This window comes from Scleropages formosus, chromosome 1 (genome assembly GCF_900964775.1).
Source record: "Scleropages formosus chromosome 1, fSclFor1.1, whole genome shotgun sequence".
NCBI classification, from domain to species: domain Eukaryota; kingdom Metazoa; phylum Chordata; class Actinopteri; order Osteoglossiformes; family Osteoglossidae; genus Scleropages; species Scleropages formosus.
This window is the reverse complement of record NC_041806.1, coordinates 31,183,240-31,206,265: the sequence shown is the minus strand read 5'-3', so window position 1 is coordinate 31,206,265 and position 23,026 is coordinate 31,183,240. Positions and strand designations below refer to the sequence as shown.

The 23,026-nt window shown below is 42.6% G+C and overlaps 1 protein-coding gene across 11 annotated transcripts; it reads right to left on the bottom strand.

Moving 5' to 3' along the window:
• Positions 1-2,251: 2,251 nt before the first annotated feature.
• Positions 2,252-22,358, bottom strand: LOC108924056 (metastasis-associated protein MTA1-like). Of its 11 annotated transcripts, XR_001965263.1 has the most exons (21): positions 22,208-22,358; positions 19,490-19,557; positions 18,901-18,994; positions 15,491-15,617; positions 15,176-15,239; positions 14,932-15,049; positions 14,390-14,492; positions 14,180-14,279; positions 13,628-13,816; positions 13,124-13,198; positions 12,965-13,023; positions 12,723-12,850; positions 12,482-12,627; positions 10,732-10,921; positions 10,419-10,511; positions 9,968-10,120; positions 8,440-8,471; positions 8,141-8,284; positions 7,646-7,750; positions 3,062-4,068; positions 2,830-2,910 (listed from the first exon to the last, which is right to left on the bottom strand). XR_001965263.1 is itself a non-coding variant. In XM_018735171.1 (19 exons), exons 1-19 carry the CDS (start codon positions 22,233-22,235, stop codon positions 2,516-2,518), a joined length of 2,061 nt encoding a protein of 686 aa, XP_018590687.1. In that variant the 5' UTR covers positions 22,236-22,356; the 3' UTR covers positions 2,252-2,515. The 11 variants fall into 11 exon arrangements, 6 of the variants coding, with proteins under 6 accessions (XP_018590687.1, XP_018590688.1, XP_018590685.1 ...); XR_001965262.1 differs by having other exon boundaries at positions 7,646-8,284; XR_001965266.1 differs by having other exon boundaries at positions 7,646-8,266.
• Positions 22,359-23,026: the final 668 nt, after the last annotated feature.

The following is a 23,026-nucleotide window of genomic DNA, read 5'->3' as shown; positions in this document are numbered from 1 at the left end:
TACCAACTCAAGTAGAGTTTGTACAACCAAATGCCTTGCATTTCTTAAGACAGGCTCGGGGTCACTGCAAACAGCACTACTGTCTCCTGAAAATGGATAATGAATGAAACACAGCACAGATCCTAGTGTATGATGTAATGATTAAAAAGCTGCGCCAAGGAAAAGAGAGGAAGATAATGATTTCTCCAAAGTGCCATAAGGACCCCCTTTTTTGTGCGGCACAAGGCTTTGTTTTCAGGTGCACAGGTTTGCAACAGCTTTAAAAGGTCAATGTCCCATTTGTGCAATTAATTTTATCTTTCATATACTTGGTCCAATGATTTATGCTATGGATGTGGGGTCTTTCAGAGCTGAATGTGGTAAAAGATTAATGGAAAAGATGGGATAGACAAGTCTGATGAGTTCCTTAGTTAAAAGTTAGGAAATATTAACCCACAGGTTTCAAAATGAGTACACACTTCAGTAGGACAAGGTCTCCAAATTTGAAAGCACACAATATCCTCACTCTGGAGGTACAAATTAAAGAAGGGGAAAGGCTGCAACAATGTGAAAAGGCAAGGTTTGTTGGGAGAGGTTAGTCATCCATTAGACTATTTCACACAAGTTAATCTGACCTATATTTGCCCTTCAAATTACTGGTGATTACAGTAATTGTCTAACAAATATCACGTTTTGTGCAAAATTAAGACCCCGATTACCTGCTGTATTTTCTTCTTCTCACCAGTGAAAAAAAATAGTAAAACTGGTTGTTTATTGCTAAGTGTTATGTAGTTGACATGTTTGTCCAAACTGATATTACCATGTTAGATAACAAATTTTACAATGATTTATCCATTAATACAGCTGGTTATTCTCATTGCAGTTATTCAGGGTAAATGCAGTACTTTGATCAAGGGTACTACAGCAGGAGTGTTTAGATTACACCACAACTTCCACCACAACCCAAAGAAATATAGTTGATCAGTAACGGCTTCTCTTTCCAAATGAACCCTTGGGTGAATCATCAAGTAAATAAGGTACCTTGAGGGAAATATTCTGGTCACGAAAGCTCTCTTAACTGGGAGCAGCAGATGAAGTGGACATCTACCTCTGGGCACAGATGTTAGCATTCCTGTTCAGTGTCATATCGCTGAAAGTTACAGTTCATTTCACACACTTTTTTTTTTTTAAGCAGGTGTGCAGACTGTAAGAGAGAGAATACAGTTAATGCTGTGTTACTACAGAATGCTATGGTACAGTTTGTCGCCCCTCTTTACCAGATCGATTCCAACATTATTAATTCCCAACACTGTATGCAAACTGTTCATTACACCTATAGAAATCAATGAAAAACTCAGCAGTAAAAGCGGTAAAATGATGCTAATACTAAACTGTGTGTGGTCACACTCACCATGCTTCTAACGTATTTCCACCATTCAGTGTCACAGAAGAGTCTTCACGGAAGCAGCAGTCAAATATTCCATAAGTCATTTTTAAAAACAATTGCAAATACTGAGTCATCAATGTTTTGCTTTATATTTGTGTTTTCACCAGCATTGCCCTTCTCCTCGTCGCTCTTCACAGATCCTCTTTGCGTAACTTTGCTTATGTGGTGGAACCGTGTTTGTGTGTGTACAGATTGGACTCTAGAGTACACCACAAAATTTTGCATCTTCACATTCCTGAAAAAGTACCATGCACTGCCTTTCCAAAAATCAGACAAAACTTTTACATAATCAGTGACATATGCCTCCCTGTTAAAGCAAAGTCCTGTATGAAAATACGATGTGGATTTTTTCTGCTGCTGTTATTGTGAAAGCTGGTTTGCTGTGCTCTCAGGAAGCTGTTACAGATAACTGCATGAGCACATGGAAAGTCCTCTTTCAGTAAATATAACATTAACATGATAGAAACATTTCTAAAACAGGAAATAAACTGGTACTTCACATAGCATGGTGCCATGACCACTCCAAGTCCTCAGAAGCACTGCATCCTGCTGATCCTCCTCCCATTCCTTCTTGCTCAAAAAAAAGATTAATATAACAGAACTAATGATAGAACTTCAATGTGAACCTATAAAACATCTAGACTAACTCATAATTAATCTAAACGTGTCAAGCACAAATCTTTCATGTAATGAAACAATGCTTGGCATTCAAATATTCACAAAGCAGAAATAACCAATTTATTTCAATTATAAAAACTGTAATGCGCAAGTTGTGAAAAAGGTATAAAGGCACAGTCATATATTCATTCAATAAATTAAACTCCTTGCTTCAAAGATGGAGCTGGTTCACAAAACAGACAAGAAACAATAAAGAAACTTTAAAAAAACAACTTTTTTCTTTTCTATGTGTAAGAGGTAAAAAGACACGTGGTTTATGCAACTTTTAGTTTCATGAAACGTTACTTTGTTGTAACAAGTAACAAATCAACAAAGTGTATGGTCAATATAAAAGCAATATTTAAAACAATACAGATTATTATGACCAAAACCTAATGCAGTCAGCTCAATACTGATTGGCTGTAGCTGAGATCAGTCGTCAATGACTATTGGCTCCTCGTTGACAGGTGCTCTAAGTGATGAGCCAGGCTGGAGGGGAAGGACACTGATTGGCTGATGTGGTCTCCTTGCAGCCCTTCTCATCTGTGCAATAGGCAGAAGTCGCTTGATGTGTCTGCTTGCGTAAAAGAGGCAAAGGTGTGAAATGTTTTCCTCAGGTAAGTAGAGCCATGCCTTATGTCTGAGCGGATCTTCAAGGTGAGCCCAGCTTCTCACCTTGTCCCTCTTTTTGCCAGGAAACAGAGATCACCACAGGGGTTAGTCAAGCTTGGCCGCTGTCTCTTGATGGGGGGCTGAAATGATTTCTGGGTCAGATGGCCTTTTTGGCAGGCCCTTCCAAAGATGCCCCGGGGCTTCACACTTGCCACCTGAGACATGGCGCAAAAGAAGGAGAACACAGGGTGTTTACAGAACACATGTGCCCACTGAATCCATTCAGGCCTACAATGCTGGTCGAGCAAGATCACAACAAAGAGCAAGGCTCAAACCTACACAGAGCCTGAACACAGGTCATGTTACCTCAACTAAGGCAGCTCCTAGACTGCTTCTTCAACAAGAATTACCGCAGTCACGTTACTCCTGTTGATCAGCTCTGTGTGACAAAGTCATTGGGTAACTGGCCATCCATTTTTTTCAAAGATATCATATATGTCAATTATACAGTAAGTCCTCGACTTATAAACATTCAGAGATACAAACGCACCTGACCGTATGTCCACTACAAACAAACTTGGACATACGGTATGTCCAATTTCCTGCACCAAGCAATAATTTCACCACATCGCTGAAAACAGGATTCATTGGCAGCCCCAGAATTCCCAGAAGTTCCAGCATGCCCAGCTAAGCTGCCACCAGTGCTGGGGCAGCTTGGCATTCACATCACTGCAGCATATTTCTCATGTTCTTTTTTTTAATTCCTCCAGCAGAGCATTATGAAAACAATATACTGCTTGTAAGAAAAATGCACAGGTACTATGTGAAGGAAAGCGAAAATAGTAAAATAAGTTAACGAAGCTGAGAAAACTGCCATTGCAAAGGCAAATGTCACCTGTGTTTTTCACAAAAATATCATGTTCGAAAGTTGAGGACTTACTGTAGTGCACACATTATAGTGTACTATTTAGGAGTCATGTGAAATATAAATATTCAGCCCAGATGTCCAATTCATCTTGATCTGAACAATGATTGTTTCTTAAAATCCATGTGGACATCTATGGGCACGTCCAGTCTAAATCCAGTGGGATTGCCAGACTCATGAGCTTAAAGTTTATACCACACAAATGATTACAAACACGTGGTATTTTTTGAATGAGCACACTGTCTGTGTACAAAGTGGGAATAAAAAGCTACATTACAGTGAGATGAACATTTAACTATTCCTGTGAATGGCAGTGATTCACAAACGGAGAAAGAAGAGGAGGCTAGACAGAAAAGCAGAGCAGACCGAGCACCCTGAGTGAGGTCTGGAGCATCCCTACGTGGGACTATGGCAAATCCAAGAGGGCAGCAGGGTTGTCTTTCCTCCCCTGGAAAAGCGAGAGTCGCACAGTGAGTAGAGGACAATCCATCACTTTCAGTAGACATGCTGAGTGCTTCTCACAGGACGCTCAGCCTGAGAAGCACTAGTCAAGCAAAAGCCTTGATGGCTCCAAGCTGTGGAGTTTTGAAATTCTGCGCTGTCATTTGCCAATCATGACGAGGAGGCCCACGGCACCAGAACGAACTGGCACCCAGGGAAAAGAGGGACAAACAGATCCAGAGACCTCAAACAATCACTACTGACTTACAAGGTGACTCTGCTTCGGGCTGCAATAAGTGAGCCATGTAGTTTCCACTCTAGGCATTTAGTTCTCCTTAACGATGGCTGATTATAACTCTCCAGAAAGAGATCAGAGAGCAGTACCACTGCAGGGGTGTAAACCACCCTAAAAGACCCTGTAATCATCAGGGACAAAATGAAAAAGTGGTTCAAATGTTGAAATTCTTTGCATCTATCCACCCATCCATTTTCATTAACTGCTTGTCCTGATCGGGCTCGCGGGGGTTCGGAGCCTGTCCCAGAAGTACCGGGCAGACGACTATGAGGGTACGAACCTCGCCCAAACAGCCTAGGCACCATCTAGGATCTACTGAGTAAGATTTCTTTGTTTCTTGTAGCAATACAATATTCACCATAGACAGATCAATATAATTTGATCTTGGGTCACTGTATTATGTATTTAAAAAATACACCCAGCATTCCGATAATGGGGCTTATTTGTTTAACGAAATCATCAAGTTAAGCAAATTCCCATTTTGAGCTGTTTGAACTTCCATTTCTTCCTCTGAAAAAAAAATCACATAAAATTAAACTAAAAAATGACATAAAAAATGAGAATAAAAAATATGCCTGACAATAAGCGATACATTTAATATATTTTTATATTTTGCAATAAAATATAACTTAAGCAATTCAGAAATTTTTCCCTTTCAATTTTTTATATGTTACTTTATATTATATACACACACACACACACACACACACACACACACACAGTGCGCTTGGCTTTCAGTGTTATATTTTCATTAATTTATTGTCAATAACCACTTATCCAATGCAGAGTCATGGTCGTTTGGAATATATGGTATTTTACACCAGTTAAGAAACATTTTTTCTCCTTTGGTGGAAACCAAGTACATGCTCATGAGGCAAAGCAGTGTCTTTTTAAAGGCTCTTTATTATCTTTTTTTGTACAATTTATATTTTATAGTGTTTTGAAGATTTCTGTTGTTTCAATCCATTCTGGGAGTTTGTGTTTTAAAATTTTCAGTTGTCATTTTGAAGAAGAGCTTTGTCTATGTTCTGCTGCCCTTTTTTTGAACAAAAACATTACCAGAGACTCAAAAGCTAATTTTCTGCAGCGCAAGGTATATTTCATCTGGTCTGTAACTGTTCCAATTTATTCATTTTGAACGGATTTTTTGGGAACACTGTTAGAACAGCCCGATGAGGCAAGTGTGGTGTTTGTGAACTAAATAACAGTACTGCAAGCACACTTGCGAGATGAAATACAGTACACCAATGCACCAAAAATCTCTCACCTGTTTTTCAAGATGGCACTTTGACTGTTTTAACCTTTTCGAAACATCCTTCTAGCGGTTCGCCCGACAGCCTGAAAGCTGCACAGCAACTGCTCTGCCAGCAAAGTGATTTGCTTTCTCTAAAAACTTGAAAAAGCTTGAAATAACAATATGGACAACTGGCTTTCTTTTATTAATCATTTTTATTGCATGCACTTTTTACTGACTGTTTCCCTCACTGGACAGTTTTGCACCAGTGTGCAGGGTAACACTTTCAGTGCGCAAGTGAGACCAATGGTCACCTGGACTGTTCCATAAACTTTTTCTCGGCCCCCTGTTCATATTAAAGGAGGGTATGAATTGCTTATTGTCCTTCCACACAATGTCCGCCTGCGTATATGTCCGAGGTCACATAAGGTTATAATAGAGTTGAAAAATCTCGATCGACTAACGGCACGTAGCAGACATAAACGACCATAGTGCATCTTCCCACAACACCTGTATCCTATTTAAACAAAGCGATTGCAAAGCCATTGCACTGCCAGGCGTATAACGATACAGTGCATACACATAATACTCGATAGCGATATTAAACATCTATGTTACTGGTTCATGTATTTATTGTATTGTACTTTTTATCACTATTTTAACATGAACTCTCCTTACTTACAATTATGGCATTTATTTGTTAAAATACGGTTTACTGTATAATATTTTGTTTCGCCCCGTAGCCAGCAGCATCTCAGTCTTGTGTATCTTGCGTCTCATTGAGCGCATCATTTCTCGGTTAACTTACATCTTGCAAAATAAGGTGCATCATGACTGCCCAAAAGTACCAAAACCAGTCCTAGTGATGCCAACAAGAGGCAAAGGAGGATTATTGATTTGGAAACTAAATTAAAGGTGATGAAACAATACAAAGGTGGGAAAAGGAGTGAATGTTATTGCTCTCGAGTTAGGCATGTCCCACTTGACAATCACGTGTACAATAGTACAGTACTGTATTAGTTTAAATACAGGACAGAATCTTGGTTATTTAGTCAGTACAGTATAGGTACGGTATTATGCCATAATAGGCTTGTAAGGTATATATGATGTTCGCACAATATCCAAATCGCCTAACGCCCTATTGGACAGAACGTATCCTGGACGTTAAGCGACACATGGCTGTATTTACATAAGGTGCTGCAGTGGTCTTTGGTTGTAGAGAACCATGGTATATGACGGCTGAGCGCACGCAGCGTAGCTTTTGGTCTGGGTGCCTAACAGGAGCCAAAAAAAGCTAGTAAATTAAATTAAGCAAACCCATAACTTTAAGATATTTCAACTCTAATCCAAGTTCACTGTAGAAAACATTGTTCATCTCTGGCAACCTCTGCAAAATAAAATCTAACAAGGCACCCCCTCTACAATCCTTGCTTTGTCATCGTCATCTCTTATCCCAGGTCATTTCCATTCCATCAAATTTTCAGCTGTTATTATTGACTTATTCAAGGTGACGTCACATTAACAAAAGCGCTGTGCACTTCTGTTCAGCTGAAAAAATGTTTTCACCAGGCTTGTCAATTTAAAGAGGACTTTCATTGTTCTAAAGAGGAAAATCAGCCCTGATAAGATTTTAATAAGCAGGACAGGTGAGATTTCATTAGATGTTATTACACTGGAACTATTACTGGACAATGGCTTCATGAGGAAATAATGGTGGTTCACTGATCCCTACAAGAAGTGTCTGTTGTCACGTACTCCAGCTACTTGATTTTAACTTTGGAGTCACAGTTATACAGCACTGACATGCAGATAAACAACAAAAGCCTTTAAATATTGTGAAATAAAGCATTATATGAACACCATATAAAACAAAGCACATCAAAGCTTCCTTATTATTATTATTATTATTATTATTATTATTATTATTAACCATTATTTACCTGACACAGTTGTCCAAAATGACTTAAATGTCAGGTTTATATACTAAGCTACTTACAGTTATTGAACCATCTATACAGCTTGGGAATTATTACTGTAACAATTGAAGGTAACTACCTTTTTCTCAAGGGTACTACAGCAGGAGTGGGGATTCAAACTCTGGTCTTTTGGGTCCACAGCGGCAGCTCTCACCACTACACCACCTAATGGCCCTATGTGTACCTTTAAGGTATACAATAAAATTGGATTAAACAATATTAAAACAAATTCAAAAATATATGATGGCGGACATAAAATTCTTACGTTATTTGGTTAATTTTTATTTAACAAGAAAAATTCCCTCTTTTGCTGAGAGGAGCACCAAAATGCTAGTTTAACTGGCTGTCTAAAAGAAATGCAGCGTAATGAGTTTAGAAATGTGTATCTACTCTTTAGAATTTTCACATATACACATGAACTAAAAGGACATTTTTGGCCCAGAGGTGTAATATGTACTAAATATACACAAATGTTCTCCTTCAGCCCTAGGAAGTGTTGAAGTGCACATATTGCTGCCCAGAGACACTGCGCCTGCTGGACGTTACAGCCCCCATTATTGTGGTAAAGACACACCTGACAATAGGCACAAGCTGCCGGGTCCACTAGTGTCAGTTGAGTAGGGATGCTCCAGCACTTTCCAGGATGGTCCCCAGACAGATGTGAAGCTGCCTGAGGCAAACCCTTCAGCGCTCTGCGTCACTGTGTGAGAAGAGCGCTCTATAAAAATAAATTAAATTGAACTGAAACCCTGCTGCCCCCTCCTTCACTGCCTGGTTCCCTCCTCATTTCCCTCCCACCCCAATATTGCCTGCTCTCAGAGAGACGTGGCCTGATCTCCCAGAATACACCACCACCGAGGAATGTTCTCTTACCATCTGTCTGGTTTGTCCATGGTTAGGTTTACCTAACAACATGAGAGAGAACACAACTTAGTCCAGGAGGACAAAAACTCTGATTTGAATGTCAAATTTGAGACAGAGAGACATCTGCAGATGGAGATGTAAACACATAAATAGAAACTGTACTATTAAAAAAGCACAGTACACATTCTGAAAACGGCCAAAATTCGATTAATTTGAACCTAATGGGTTTAGAAATCAAATGTACTGTTTCAAGGTGCTCTCAGTTTTATTAAGCCTATGAACATATTAACAACCACCTCTAGTGATTAGATATACTGAAATACTGAAGTAGTTTTTTTTTTTTTTTTTAAAAAACTTAGGCATCTGGATACTATAGTAACACTGTTGTGTGCAGCAAAGTATGTGATACAGTAGAACTGGCAAGAACTGACAGAAACAAGTGAGAAATTTGCAAGAATCAGAGTCCTAACCAGTTTTCCAGTTTATAGCAGAAAACATTCACTGTGTACCTGCTCCATACCTAGTGATCATACACTAACCTTTGGCCATTCACCACAAATTACTACAGAGAGCAGTCGGTACTGAAGGAAGCAGACAGCTATTGAGCTCAACCCCATCCAATCTGCTCTATACTAGAAATGTCACCTAATGAATCACACAGACACCCACAAATTGAAAGAGGTTATATTGAGTTGAAACAGTGTGCAGTCTGTGGATCTGATCTCTGTATGATACTCCTGAAAGCTAGAGATATTGGGAGTTAAACACACACACACACACACCAATATCAGTGCCAGCATATTAAATAGAAGAAATAATAAAAAAGGATAGGTGTTGCACTGCCCTCTGCTGGCTCCAAGCAGCATGGCACTCATCCAAGCACAGATTGGGTAATGTTTCCCTGCCATCACACAATGGCAAATCAACAGCATCCGACACTACGGCACAATGCAGCCAAGCCTGGAACAATCTGTACTAAAATCATGCAACAGAACTGGATCTCATTCAAGAAGACCTAAAAATTAACTCTCTCATAAATCAGGCTGCCAGCCAATGTTGCTATCCTTTAAAGTTCATTGTAAAAAAACTACATTACTTCACTTTCACTTGAACATATTTTAACACTCAGCAATCACTTGGTAGATATTGTCTCTGTCTATATTCTATAAGTTTTATGTAATTAAACAAACATTAAGTAAACAATTAACTGTTAGAAGGATATAAAGTGACAAAATACATCACCAGTAAGTTAAATGCACTGCTGTAAACAAAAAATGTCATTAATTTAACTGCTATGCCACATTAAGAAAGGTTTCTAATTTTAAACCAAGAAATGAAAAATTTCAGTAATGCTGGATCAGGGTCTGGTGGGGTTCGCTGAGAGGGAGTCCCACTAGCAGGAGACAGTACAAAAGCAACTGACAGTGCTGTTTTACTACAATCTCATCACACCACACTCCCAGACATATTTCCCATCTCTTTGTCCCCCTCGTTGGCCCTCCTCCACCTACCCACCCACAGCCACGTCCCCCCTCACCATCCAGCCCGTTGTGGTGCTCATAGCTCCTCCTGCCTAGGATGGTGGGAGAGCTGTTGTTGAGGGTTGGGGTTGTCTTGACAGGCACCTGGTTCTCTGTGCACTGGGTGCTGTTGCGAGGGGCTCTGGGTTTCTGAAGCCTGGGGTGGGTCACTGAAACCAGAATGGGACATCTCAATCTTGACAGCAAGGTACAGAAAATAAAATAATCATCCAAAATTCAAAAAGTTTATGCTAAGAAATACCAACATCACAAAGCTACCCTGAAGATCATTGAAAATCAGTTTCGTAAAACAGTTCTTGGAATGCAGCATAACTGACAGCATTTATTTTCACATTTATTATTAACCTTGTTCCTTCTCCAATAAAAATTAAATGCTTCTGAATGCATGCAGGCCATCAACTTACTGAGAAATAAATCTCAGAAAATACAGGGCACTTATCCTCTCACCAAGGTATCTGATCACCGATTCCAGGGGCTTCCGCACAACTGGCTTCAAAGGCAAGGAATTCCTGGCCACTTCCTGCCACCGCGCTGCACCTGCTGGCCCAGCAGATCACACTGATTTTACTGTATGACTGGGCCATCAGGTGGACCAAAGCAGAAAGGTGAGGAACGGACACAAGAGTCACAGACTAAGGGCTCATAAACGCACCCATTTTGTGGAACCCCAAAGCCCACAGCTAAAGACACACACTCCTTGTGCTCCAATGATGGGAGACCCACTGCAGTGTGTGCTGGGTGGAAGAAACTGGCTACTCACACTTTGCCCTTGCGGCGACCGCGGTCAGTGGGGTGTAGGGGTTGCGGGCGAGGTGTCTGGGCCGCAACATTTCATGGCACGCCCGCCTGGCAGCCCTCGTCAGCTGGGATGTCTGCATGTAGAAGCCTTGCCTGGTTTTTGGTGCAAACTTTGGATTCGAACCAAATCTCTCCAGCTGGCTGTGGGGGCTCTGCAATGGCATGAACACAGGGACATACAGACAGTGAGTTCACGCACAGCCACACACTGAACATGAGGACTCGGGGCAAACACAAATACACCCTCCGAAAAGTCACACTCTCCTCAAACTCCACAATCAACCTTTGTAATGTCAGGACAAGTTCTTGGACCACAGTTTTCCAGGTGAACTTAATGAATTAATATTTTTTTGATTGAATATAATCACAGAATTGAAAAAAAAAATCATTCATTATCAATTCATAATTACAGGGATCCAGTGGTCCACAGCCTATTCTGGAAAGACAGGGCACTATTCAAGTCAGGAAACAACCTGGACAGATCACCAGTCCATCTTGAGGCAATCACACACAAAAACTCAATTCTCTCACTTGGATTGTGGGAAGAAGCCAGAGCACCTGGAGGAAACCCACGTGTACACAGGAAGAACACCCAAAGTCCACAGAGACTGAGCAAGACTTGAACCTACGTCCAAAGTCGCGGCCCAGGGAACGTCAGGCACTGGTACCACCTGCTGAAGTGCCGTGCCACCGATAATAAAAAAAGGCAATCCAAACAGGCGTTTCCAGATGTTTTTACTTCTCCCAAAGAACTACATTTAGCTATTTAATTAATCAGCAGCTACTTTTCTTCCACATCCATCCATCGTCAACAACCGCTTGTCCCAAGCAGGATTGCGGCGAGCCGGAGCCTTTCCTGGCAACACAGGGCGCAAGGCTGAAGGGGGAGGGGACACACCCAGGACGGAAAGGGTGTGTAAGGTGCTGGTAACCATGCCATCTTAACATAAACACCTGGTTACCACTAACAAACACCCAGTTGCCATGACTCGCCATTTAAGCGAGATAGGACTTGCCATGAAGCGAGAGAGAGAGAGAGAGAGAGAGAGAGAGAGAGAAAAGGGCTTAAGACTGTTCTCTTCCCCTTCTCCCCAACACCTCTCCCAGCCTAAGAATTTCACAGTAAAGACCATTAAATCCAGACAACTGGAGTCAGTGTCCTTGTGTCCCTCAAACCAGTACATTTGTCACAGACTCGTAAAGCTGATGACAGTACTCCTCAGTGCAGTACAAGTGGAGCAGTCTGTCACTGAAGGTCCTCCTCTGTTTAGCTCAAGTGTCATGTAGACTCTTCCTTCAGAGAGTCCAGCTCAACTCCCAGGTCTTCCTCACTTCTTTATTCAGTCTGCTGGCTGTAGTCACTTGTAGAAATGCCACTTCCCCAGCACAGAACATTGTACTTGTACCCTCTGCAGCTGGCTGGTACAACATCTGCACCCTGTGTCCTCTAAAAGTCCTACAGGTAGGGTGCCTCTAGAAAATTCTGTCATCCAGTTGTGTTTTCAGACTTAAAGGGGTACATCCAGCAGTGATGTAATTTACCTGCCCTGGGTGTGCGCTTCATGCTTGTTTCTCTGGGTAACACTGGATACCTAATACAGAAACTAAACATGAGAGACGTAGCTCCTGTTCCTGGAAAACCATTTCAAGAGGTGTGTGGGCAAAGAGCGAGAGGGTTTGTTTCATTCATATGACTGTGCAGTAATACCCACCATGCTGCTGGGCCCTGGCCGATCTCCATCTAGCCGTGTGGACATCTTCAGCCCGCCATACTTCCTCCAGTACACCCAGCAGGGGGCACACAGGCGGCACTGCATGAGCGACGGACCCCACGAGTACCACTGGGAAGAGGCTGCAGCTGCACAAAGGGTCAAGGTCGGACATTAATATGGTCAAAGGCAAACCCCAAGCGAGCGTCCGAGCATCCAAGAAGTTCGGTCCTGTCTCACTCACCATGGCAGCTCTCACAAGGCCGGCTGAGGTCCACAGCCTGGCCCAGAGGGTTCGACACCACCCCAGAACCATTTACAAGGCTTGTCTTCCCACCAGCGCCACTCAGCCGGTTTGGGTTGGGCTTGTTGCTAAGTGCAACAAGGTGGGGAGAACCAGTGTAAAGCACTGCTCAGCAGCACAACAGCAGTGAGGAACTGAGAGCGACACACTTAAGAAACACCCAAATTTATACATCTACTCACTAGATAGGGATATAGACCTGCTTCAACTTGCTTTCCGCTTCTGCCGCCTTTAACCGTTTCTGGAGCAGGAAGAACAGCAGCACAGACAAGTAATTTCTGAAGTAATCCTATTAGGCTCTCATCTCTCCCCCATATGAACAGAAAGGAAATATGTCGCACCTGCTGGACGTATCTGTCCGTTGTCTTCCACATGTAGTAGAATTCAACAATACTTGTGAGGGACTTCCATGGGAGCTGAAGGTAAGGAAGAGCAGTATAAGTCTGTAAGGGACATTCTGAAATCTGTCTGCTGTCCTTTGGTTGTAACTCATGTTATTCAAAAATACAAATGCAAAAGGCCTACAGCTCTGAGGGCTGGAGCTACAGCAGTTGCACATTGTAGTTTTGTGACTCATTGTAATTTGCAGGCAGCAGAGAGGAGAGTTATACCCAAAGCCTTACAACAGTCCTTCGCAATAAACAGATTCTCAGTTTGAAATATGAAAATCATGAAACGGACTAATTTGGTAAATTGTCCCGATTGCTTTTTTTGGGAGTCCACAGCTACAAAAATCACTAGGTGTCAGTCAGAACTGCAGAAAGAGACAGATGGGTGTGTCACTCTCATCCCCACATACGACGACATACTGATCATCACATAACACATGAGGACCACTGACTCACGCAGTCCTGCCGAATGTCGGCAAAATCCTTCCCGTACTTCTCCAGCGCCTCCTCAAACCTCCTTGCCTCAGAAGGGCTCCACTCCTCCATCTCGTCCCGGCACAGAACCGGACCCCCATGGGGTACAAGGGCGCTTAGGGCTCGGGATATATCATAGCCCGTCTTGTGGAGCACATCCATGGCATGGAACTGAGGCAAGAGTGACACCATCACAGCAACGTTCAGCAACATGTTCTCATCAGATGAGCTGTATTAATATTACATATTAAAATTCTCACCAGGCGATCTGGAATATAACAACTCATGAGAAGAGAAGCGAACTCACAGTAAGTGTGTGGAGGCAAATCACTTGAGTCACTACATATCTGAACTTGAAGTGCCACAAATACAGATACTGGCAGTAACACTTGCGTGTGAAAGAACTGAAGTGAAGGGGAGGAGGGAAGTGGAACTGGACTGGATGTGTGACACCAATGGACCAAACATAGCCAAGGCAGTAGAAGTGGGCACCGAGAGGGTAGTTGTGTAGGGACCCAAGGGTGCGGCACTCACCAGCGTGATGTCCCGGGAGGCAGAGGCGGCACTCATATGAAGGCTGGGCTGGCGGGCCGCACTGCTGCTGTCCAGGGCCCGAGCAAAGGTGCCCACTGAGCTGCGGGGATGCAGGGAGGGGATGGGGGTGGGGCACAAGATGTAGGGGGAGCAATTCATTAAAGAAAACCTGCCTCTCAGGCAGTAGTACTCAAAGCATCCCCCGCTTACCGAGCTACCACCAAGAACTGGTCGATCTGCTTATCGGTCAGAGTGCTGCTAGGATCCCACACCTTCTCCTCCAATTTGGACTGGTCCCGGTCCTGGTCCACCTCTGGGGATAAATGATCTGCAACCATTAGCTTTCTGCACGAGCTGGCACACAAACCGGTGCATACTTTATTCATTCGTTCATTTGGGCGACACGTTTCTCCAAAGTGACTCACTTTACTAAGCTACTAATGCTTATTCAACCCTTTATGCAGCTGGGTTATTTTTTACCATACCCGTTCTGGACAAATAGCTTATTGGTACTGCAAGTAAGTGCTGGTATATGCAACCATGTTTTTTTTTTTTTACTACATGATGACAGCTGTAACCACTATGCAACCCGTTGCCCTGAACCAGGCACTAGTCAGCAATATTAGTAATGGGTACCTGCCTCTCTTTATCACAGTAGATGCATGGATGTTTTGTAGACGCAGACTGTAACATCTAAAATCTGAATTTGTCTATCATCAAACACGTGCTATTAAACGTCTTCATGCTCTCACCATCTACCAGGGAATCGGCAACCTCTGCCTGGTACTTGCTCCCGACCCTGATCTCGCCCTTGTCTGCCAAGAGAGTCCTCTGCTGGGGGTCATACACCAGGGAGTAGAAAAAGGAGTCCTGCAGCAGCAGTTGGAGGGGAAAGAGTGGATGGAGAGACAGATGGACACCGGTGATGTAACTAGCCCATCTCTAACACCTGTACAGAGAGTCCAGGCAGCCCTAGAGACCTGAGGACACGCCTACCTCTCGATCCAGGTAAGACGTGAGTATCTCGGTTTCGTTGAGCAGCGTGACGCTGCATTTGCCTCTGAACAAAAAAATGACAGTGCATCAGATTTACTGACTCTCCTAAAATGCATTTATGACATCACAAAAGAGGTGATTTTTTAGCTCGGAGAAGACCGCACTTCAGCTCAACAACATGAGGTGCTCTCACTTAGCAGTGGAAATGCGGGAACTGGGCACTGATGACAGCAGGTTCACATTTTATCCGAGCGCAGATAACGAGACGTCATCAATATATGTGGCAATGACAGGTGTGTGCAGGTAAGATGTTACCTGATGTGTGTTGCAGGCAGAGACTCCAGCTGGCGGGATAAGAAGAGCTCTCTGTGCCGTAGCTGGTGCTTCTGCTGCTCTGGGAGGCTGAGCAAGTCTAGGTTCTCCATCTCCTGTTCCATCTCTCCTGGCCCACAAGAAACAGCAGTGTCACCACTAGTGAACAACGCACCTTTCTGCATAGGTGATAAGCCCTGAAGTGGTCGTACAATCTATTTAACCCCAGGTTCACAACTCCTTAAATGATTCAGTAAACAGTCCTATCTTCTACCGGTTGCAACAGTTTTATGAATTTGAGTGGAAAGTCCTTTGACTGGGTTCACATAAAATTCAGTACACCCATTCCTTACATAATGGAGTTATTTTTTTCTGTGAAATCACCTCATAAAGAAAATTCCTACTGTGAGAGGGTCGAATGACCAAAAAATATTCAGTTCTTTCTTTAAAAACATCACAAATTTATTAGAATACCAAAATAAAGGGTATTTTTATACAGGACAATGATAACACCAACATATTATATACATTGTCACAACAGTATTATTTCTAACTTGTCTTTTATCGTTATATTTTCATTTATAGATTATTAATAACTACTTGCCCAGTGTCAGGTGGTGGAGCTGCAGAGTCTAAGAAGTACAGAGCATAAAAGAGGGTAAACCCTGGAACCATCATTCTGATAAACTGGGTCACGGATGTTTAAAGGACACAAGATTGCTGCCTACGGCTTTCTCACTGCAAAGCACATGGACACTACTCCAAACGTTGGACTCTCTGCTGTCAAACCCTTGTTCAGTGTACTTACCTTCAATTACTCCTACCGAAATAAAAATCACCGTGCTGTATAAATGGGTCAATTGCAATAAGTAGTTCAACCCTGTAGGTTCCTTTGGAGAAAACTCTCAGCTAAATAAGTTAACAATGATCTGCTATTTCATATGTGCCGCTACATATATGCTTTACTGATGGTTCAGACTGGCTGAGACTGTCAATTTGATAGAGAGAAAGTAGGAAGTATATACTGTTGTATGGAAAACGCCCAGTGCCAGGCAGTAAAAAACACAGAAGGCACTGAATAAAACACTTGTTGTGGAAGTAAAATTACCACTTAATCAGCAGAAATGTTGTTGTACATAACAATAAATCCAGTGTATGAAAAAGGTTTTATATTTTTTTGTAATGGATTCTTTATTGTACAAGGAACTGTTATGAGGAATTATTGTACTTTTAAATGTCTCTCCCATCTCTTTCTCTCCACTCTATGCATTTCAGTTTTGTTAGTGCTGTGAAGGAAGGGGAGAAAAAGAAAAAAAAAGATTCATGCTTAGTTTCCACATTTCCTAAGGGATAAATAACATCCATATCTGCTGCTCATTGGCAAACTGAAACACAGATCCTTTGATCATGTACCAAGACACAATCACAAGCTGCAGTCATCTCGCATCTACTGCCCTGGCGACTAATAACAGTGTAATCGAAAACTCTTTATAAGATTTTCATTTCAGGACGTGCCAAGTGGTGTAAAACCGAAGGCCAGATTTTGCAAGTCTAAGAAGGGTGGTGAGACCTCATCCTTCCAGCATACTAGTGGGGTGGGGGCAGTTCCAGGAAGAAGGGGTGTCCACTTCCGCACAGAGAAATAATCCCGTCTGAATCACAGCGTAAGCACTTGCACAAAAAATGCAGGCAGTGTGTGCAAGCAGTAAGTGAGAAGGCAAGTCCTACACTGTGGTTTCTCATCCGCAGCAACGGGCAGCATGGTGCTGTGAAGCAAGCGGGCCCCGGCACCTTTACCCACATCAGTGAGCCCAACATATGTTAGAAAAGAGTTGGTAGAAACTGGCCAGCACTTCACAGCCTGCAGCTTGCATATTTTTTCCCCACATCATGCAAATGTTCTTAAAGTAGGAATTAGCAAAATACCGAAAGGCAGGATGTCAGCACTGTATGGAAAAACCGTAGACCCTGCATTGCCCAGTCCTGTAGCAGTCCACCCCTACTAGCTGGACCTTCGCTAGTGACCTTTCCAGGGGCCCCCAAAAACGCCAGGAGTAAATAATTTTTTATTTAAGGCAATAAAAGAGCAATAATCTTTCAGAGGACCCACAGTTCCTAGATGTGCAGCTACCTAGATTTCGGTGTTACCAGTGTTTTTTTTCCCTTCACCATCGACCTGTTCCCTTAAGACGCATGATTTATTCCCAAAAAGTTATTTGTTTTAGGTACTAGACATATATTCAGAAAGTACCGTTTCTACACATTCATTCATTTCCTCCAGGAAAGGTTTTTTTTTTGGTATAGGAGTCACACCATTCTTTCACATAACTTGTCTTAAGAGTGACGGTTTATGGAGGGAGAATTCACTGATGAAGAATGTCAAATTAATTAAAACACATTCTGAAATTGCACATCACCAAAAGGAGGGAAACCATATAACTGAAACAGTAATAATTTCAAAAGGCTGCTTAGGATTTAGACTAAATTTGACTGATAGAACAGAAGTCACAAAATTGCAAAATTATAATTCTTATAATCACAAGGAGATCTAAGGTGACTGGATATTGGAATGACCAGACAGTCTAGTGGTTTGCAGTATTTTTTTTTTTTTTAATATATTCATATATTTTTGCAAAATTTTCAAAGAAAAATAAAAAAAAATGGCAAAGTGAAACACAAAATTTTCCAAAGGATTTTCTTGCATAAGAAAATTTTATTTATAAATGCAGATTTAATAAGTGAATGTTGTAAACATTGTGCCATGTTCCATCCTGTATCATAATCATCTGTAATTTTTTTTCTTGAGTGGTAGTTGCTTAGTCAGTAAAAAGAACCCCAGACAGTTAAAAAAAAAAAAGAAAAAAAAAAGAAAAAAAACAATTTAAACTGATTTGTAGCATACAACACTCAACACATAACATTTTTTGAAATGTAGAATTGGTAGGAATCATCTTATTCTTTGTACTCATTACGGTCATCGGTATTTTTTCTCTTGTACCAGGATACTGGACAAAATTTTAGTGTGTTAAAAGAAATAACTAACTTTATTTCAATATTTCAAGTGATTTGAGTACTGTGCATTCAATTACTATACAAATGTCTATTTCTTACTTTGACACATTGTGCTCCATTTCTTTAAAATAAAGCTTTATGTATAACAACATGACTATAATGTTAAATGATAATATATATGTACACACACACACACGCGTGTATATATATATATATATATATATATATATATATGATATATTGGAATGACTGGTTAATGACATGATGACAAATACCCCCCATTTTTCCAGTCATACGAGGATAAACTCCATGGAGTAAACAAGTAAGTTTCCTGATAAGATTTTCGTGAAAAAAGCTCAAAGAAATCAGCCCGTCAAAACAGTGACACCACCCAGACTCACGTGCATGCTTGTCCGCAAGAGCAACAAGCGCACTGGATATGTCCCGGCGTCTGTAGAAACACAACACCTTGGCCTCCACGTTGCCGTTAACAGTCTGTAAATAAAGATGCATCAAAATGAGGTCCATGTTATTCTGGAACTACTCAGCAAAGCACTTTCCTGTGTATTTAAAAACGGGCTCTTACAGCATCCAAATATTGCCCCGATGCTCCCAACCCAACAAATGAAACCAACAGTGACATTGACACATTTCCTAATCTCACAGACAATTGAGCAAAGGCATCACATATCATCCATACAATCATATGCATGCGGCTCATCTAATTTAACAACCAATGTATTATAAGGAACAACACAGGAACAACGTAAATGACCACCAGCTACTGCAACAAGTCATGTTTCGGAGCACTAACCTGGTGAAAGATCTGTTCCATGAATCTTTCCATGTAATCATGAAAATATATGAAATGACAACTCACTTTTAAAAATAAATATAGTTTTAAAGCTTATGGTGGTTAGTAATAGCTGTATGACAAACTACTCCTTAGCATGGATCGTTCTGGCCTTAGGTGGGTGCACCCTGTCTTACCTTATTAAGCTCCTCTATCCTTCTGATCAGGAAGGGGTTGCTGGACGAATTCTCAAAATAGACATAATCTATAAAGAGAGAAAAACACGAGGCTGAAGACATGGTCAACCAACACTTCTGTTGCTGTGGATGTTTGCATTCAAAAACACTTGTACATGTGCCACAGTAGTCTGTCAGCTTTCCATTTAAAACGGGGGGCAACCAGAACCCTTGGCGAGGCTGGAAGAAGTAGGAGCTCTTCATGCAGTGAACCCTGGACCCCGGTACCAGTAGAGAGCAAAAGGTCAGAGCTGAATGAACACAGAGTGTGTATTGACATATGCACAGCTCAAAAGAGAGACTGATCCAACTGGACCAGTACTGAAGCAGCCATTATTGACAGCTGGGAGTTGTATGACTGAGATGTGTACTGGGCTCCATGGAGATGGATGCTGGACATCCAACTTACACACACACACACACAGCCCCAGTCAGCAACAGCAACAAATGACAGCCAAGAACAGGCAGTCTGGCCGAATTGTGCGCAACCAGTGAACGCACTTTTTACACGTTTTAACGTTAATGCTGACCCTATTGAGCTCTATGTTATTTTAAACTACATTTAGATCTTAATAACAAAAACTGATATGAGCCCTGGTTTGAATAAAGATGCACATTGAGAAAATACAACTGAAAATCAGTGCAGCTTTTCCAGTAGGGCTGCGCAACTCCTGTCTGAGCTATGCTGTCGACACCCCATAGTAAAAGAAGGTAATACACACAATGGTTGACACACGACCTCAAACAGAAAAGCACACAATGTTAAGCGCACACTCATCAGTGTGTCACTGTACATAGCTCTTCTCCCATCTTACCTTTCAACAGCCTTCTAGAACAATAATTTTAAGAAGTTTGGTTTCGGAATAGCAGCGGGGGGGGGGGGGGGCACAGCACTTGAAACTAAACTTCATAAAGATCCTTCATTATACTTGTGAACAACTGTATTTATAGCAGCAAACCCAAAAATAAGCAGCCGGCCCACCTTTTCAGAGGTTGGCAGCACAATGAGTAGTGATGCTGTCTCACAGCACCTGTGGTGCGAGAGGACGTGGGTTCACTCCTTGCTCAGTCTGTGAGAAGTCTGCATGTTCTCCCCGTGTCTGTCCTGGTTTCCTCCCACAGTCCAAAGATATGCTGTTCAGGTTCCCAGATAGTGTGTGAGTGACAGAGAGTGTGTGTTCCACTGATGTATGGATGTGTGACCCTGTGTAAGTAGTGTATCTAGCAGTGTAAGTCACCTCGGTGAATAAGGTGCATGGGCTGATAACACTACATAGAGTTTGTTGGAAGTCACATTGTTAAAAAAAAAAAAAAAAAAAAACATCTGCTTAATAAATGTAAATGTATGAAGGCATTCCCGGGGGATGTGCGTGATCACAGTGGGCGTTGATCACAGCACCAGATGCCAAACAGTGAGGTGCGATCAGTGATCTCGACTCACAGCACCGCGCCGTCAGAGAGTTCGAAAAGAAACCATGAGGGGATCAGACCCATTCCCTGGAAGGTTGTGCACACACTGGGTCCCATTCCAACCCATTCCCCATGCCAGTTCATCACCCGCACTATTTTTACCAATGTATCTCCCCAAAACCTGTGCTGAAGTATAGCTATTTCCTAAACGCACAGTGAAATGGGTCTTAAAATGTGTTTAATGATATAAATTAAAAAAAAAAAAAAAAACACTGTAAGAACCTACAGCGTGGAGCCAGTTACAATATGGAGCCAATTAAGCAAAGACTGAAAACATGAGTCGGTGGAGCTGGCAGCATAGTGGTTTGAGCTGCTGCCTTTGGATCCAAAAGGTTGCAGGTTTGAATCTCACCAACTCGCTGCTCTAGGAGTCTGATCAAGCCGGTATTTTCCCTGCAACACACTGGTAAAAATGACCTTGCTATACAAGTCACAGTAGGTATCTTAACACTTTTGTAAATCTCTTTGGAGGAAAGTGTCCACTAAATGAAGGAAATGTCAGCATTAAAAACAAGAGTGGAAGCAGATGGTGCTCAATCAAATGATGTCCCCCCTGGCTGGCCGTCACTCACTGTATGTGGGGTGCCGGAGTTCGCTTTTTTTTTTTTTTTTTTTTTTTAAACGTTTCCTACTTATGAGAACTATTGTGCGGTTCACAACTTGAGGATGACAGAATCTTGACAAAGTTGTCTGCGCTCTCCCCGCCGTTCAGCGATTCTGAGAAGTGAGCACCCGCTAGTAGCTCGAGCGCGGACACACACAGAACTGCTGGCGCGCGAGCGCTCGCGGGGTGGGGGTGGCGCGGGGTGCGTGGAGGGGGCGTTGTTCTTAACAATGAGGAGTGCGGTCTGAGGCGGAAAACCGGAGGAAAAGCCCTTTAAGTAAAATAAAGCGCTTTAAAGAAACTTAAACCTCCAACTTGTAGCAACGGCAGTTTTTTTTTGCGCATGAAAAAAGAGGAAAGACAGTCCCGGGGTGCTCTTCACCCTACCCCCCCCCTTCGTCATCACCATCCTCCTCCTCATCATCATCATCATCATCATCATCACCACCACAGTTCGCACTCCTGGCTGCCGTACCCGTCCCGTCTGCACGCTAGCGAGCTATTTGGATAGCGAAAGGGAAGCGCCGTCCGCTTTTTCGCGTGTATTCCAAATCCGAAATCGTGTGCGCGATGAAGAGGAGGCAGGATGAAGAGCGCTCTCCTACCTCCCACTCGGTACATGTTGGCTGCCATAAGCGCCCCGCTCGCGCCGCTGTGCGCAGGTAGCGCGAGCCGCCGTCCTCCTCGCTGCCGCGGACCGCTACTCCGTTTTGGAAAATGGTGGATTCGTCAATGCGAATCGTGTGAGAGAACGATGCTTAAAGGGATAGCGCACATTTTGAACGTGCGCGCACCGAGTAACGGGGGATTTCTGGGAAATGGAGACGCCTGCCGCCAAATGACGGACAGCCAGCTGCCGTGGTGGTTGCAACATCGGGCTGCGTGCGTGCAGAGGCGACGAGAGGGAAAGAACGAGGGCAGATGGGGAGAAAATGGAGAGATGGTGGAGAGATAATGGAGGACAGAGAAATACTGGAGAGCACAGAATCAAAAACCTTAATCGAGAGCAGACTGAAGATCCTGAGATAACGTGAATTGATAAAGTAAAGGAAGATGGAGAGAACATGCAAGATGGAGCTCTAATGAGAACATGAGATGATGATGATGGTGGAGAGACACAAAAGTGTTGAGATAGGGAACATAAATGATGGAACGAGGGGTGCCGTGGTGGCGCAGCGGGAAGCGCTGCCGTCTCATAGCCTATGGGCTGTTCTGGTGTAGGTTTGGATCCGACTCAGTCTGTCTGGAGTGCGGGCAGCTACCCTGCAATGGACTGGCATTCTGTCCAGTTTGTTCCTCCCCTCAGCCTGGTCCCCAGCAATTCTGGGATAGGTGTGGGCCTGATCAGGACAAGTGGTTAGTGAAAATAAATGAAATAATAATGGAAAGTACATGAAACAATCATGCAAAGATGGAGAGATAAT

Excerpts from the sequence above, each read along its gene's own strand:
- LOC108924056 (XM_018735169.2), bottom strand. The coding sequence starts at position 22,235 with ATGGCAGCCAACATGTACCGAGTGGGAG. Across the intron at positions 15,240-15,490 it reads CTGCCTGCAACACACATCAG|AGGCAAATGCAGCGTCACGC; the intron begins GTAACATCTTAC and ends TTTTTTGTTCAG. Across the intron at positions 10,922-12,481 it reads GGCCAGGGCCCAGCAGCATG|AGCCCCCACAGCCAGCTGGA; the intron begins GTGGGTATTACT and ends ATGCCATTGCAG.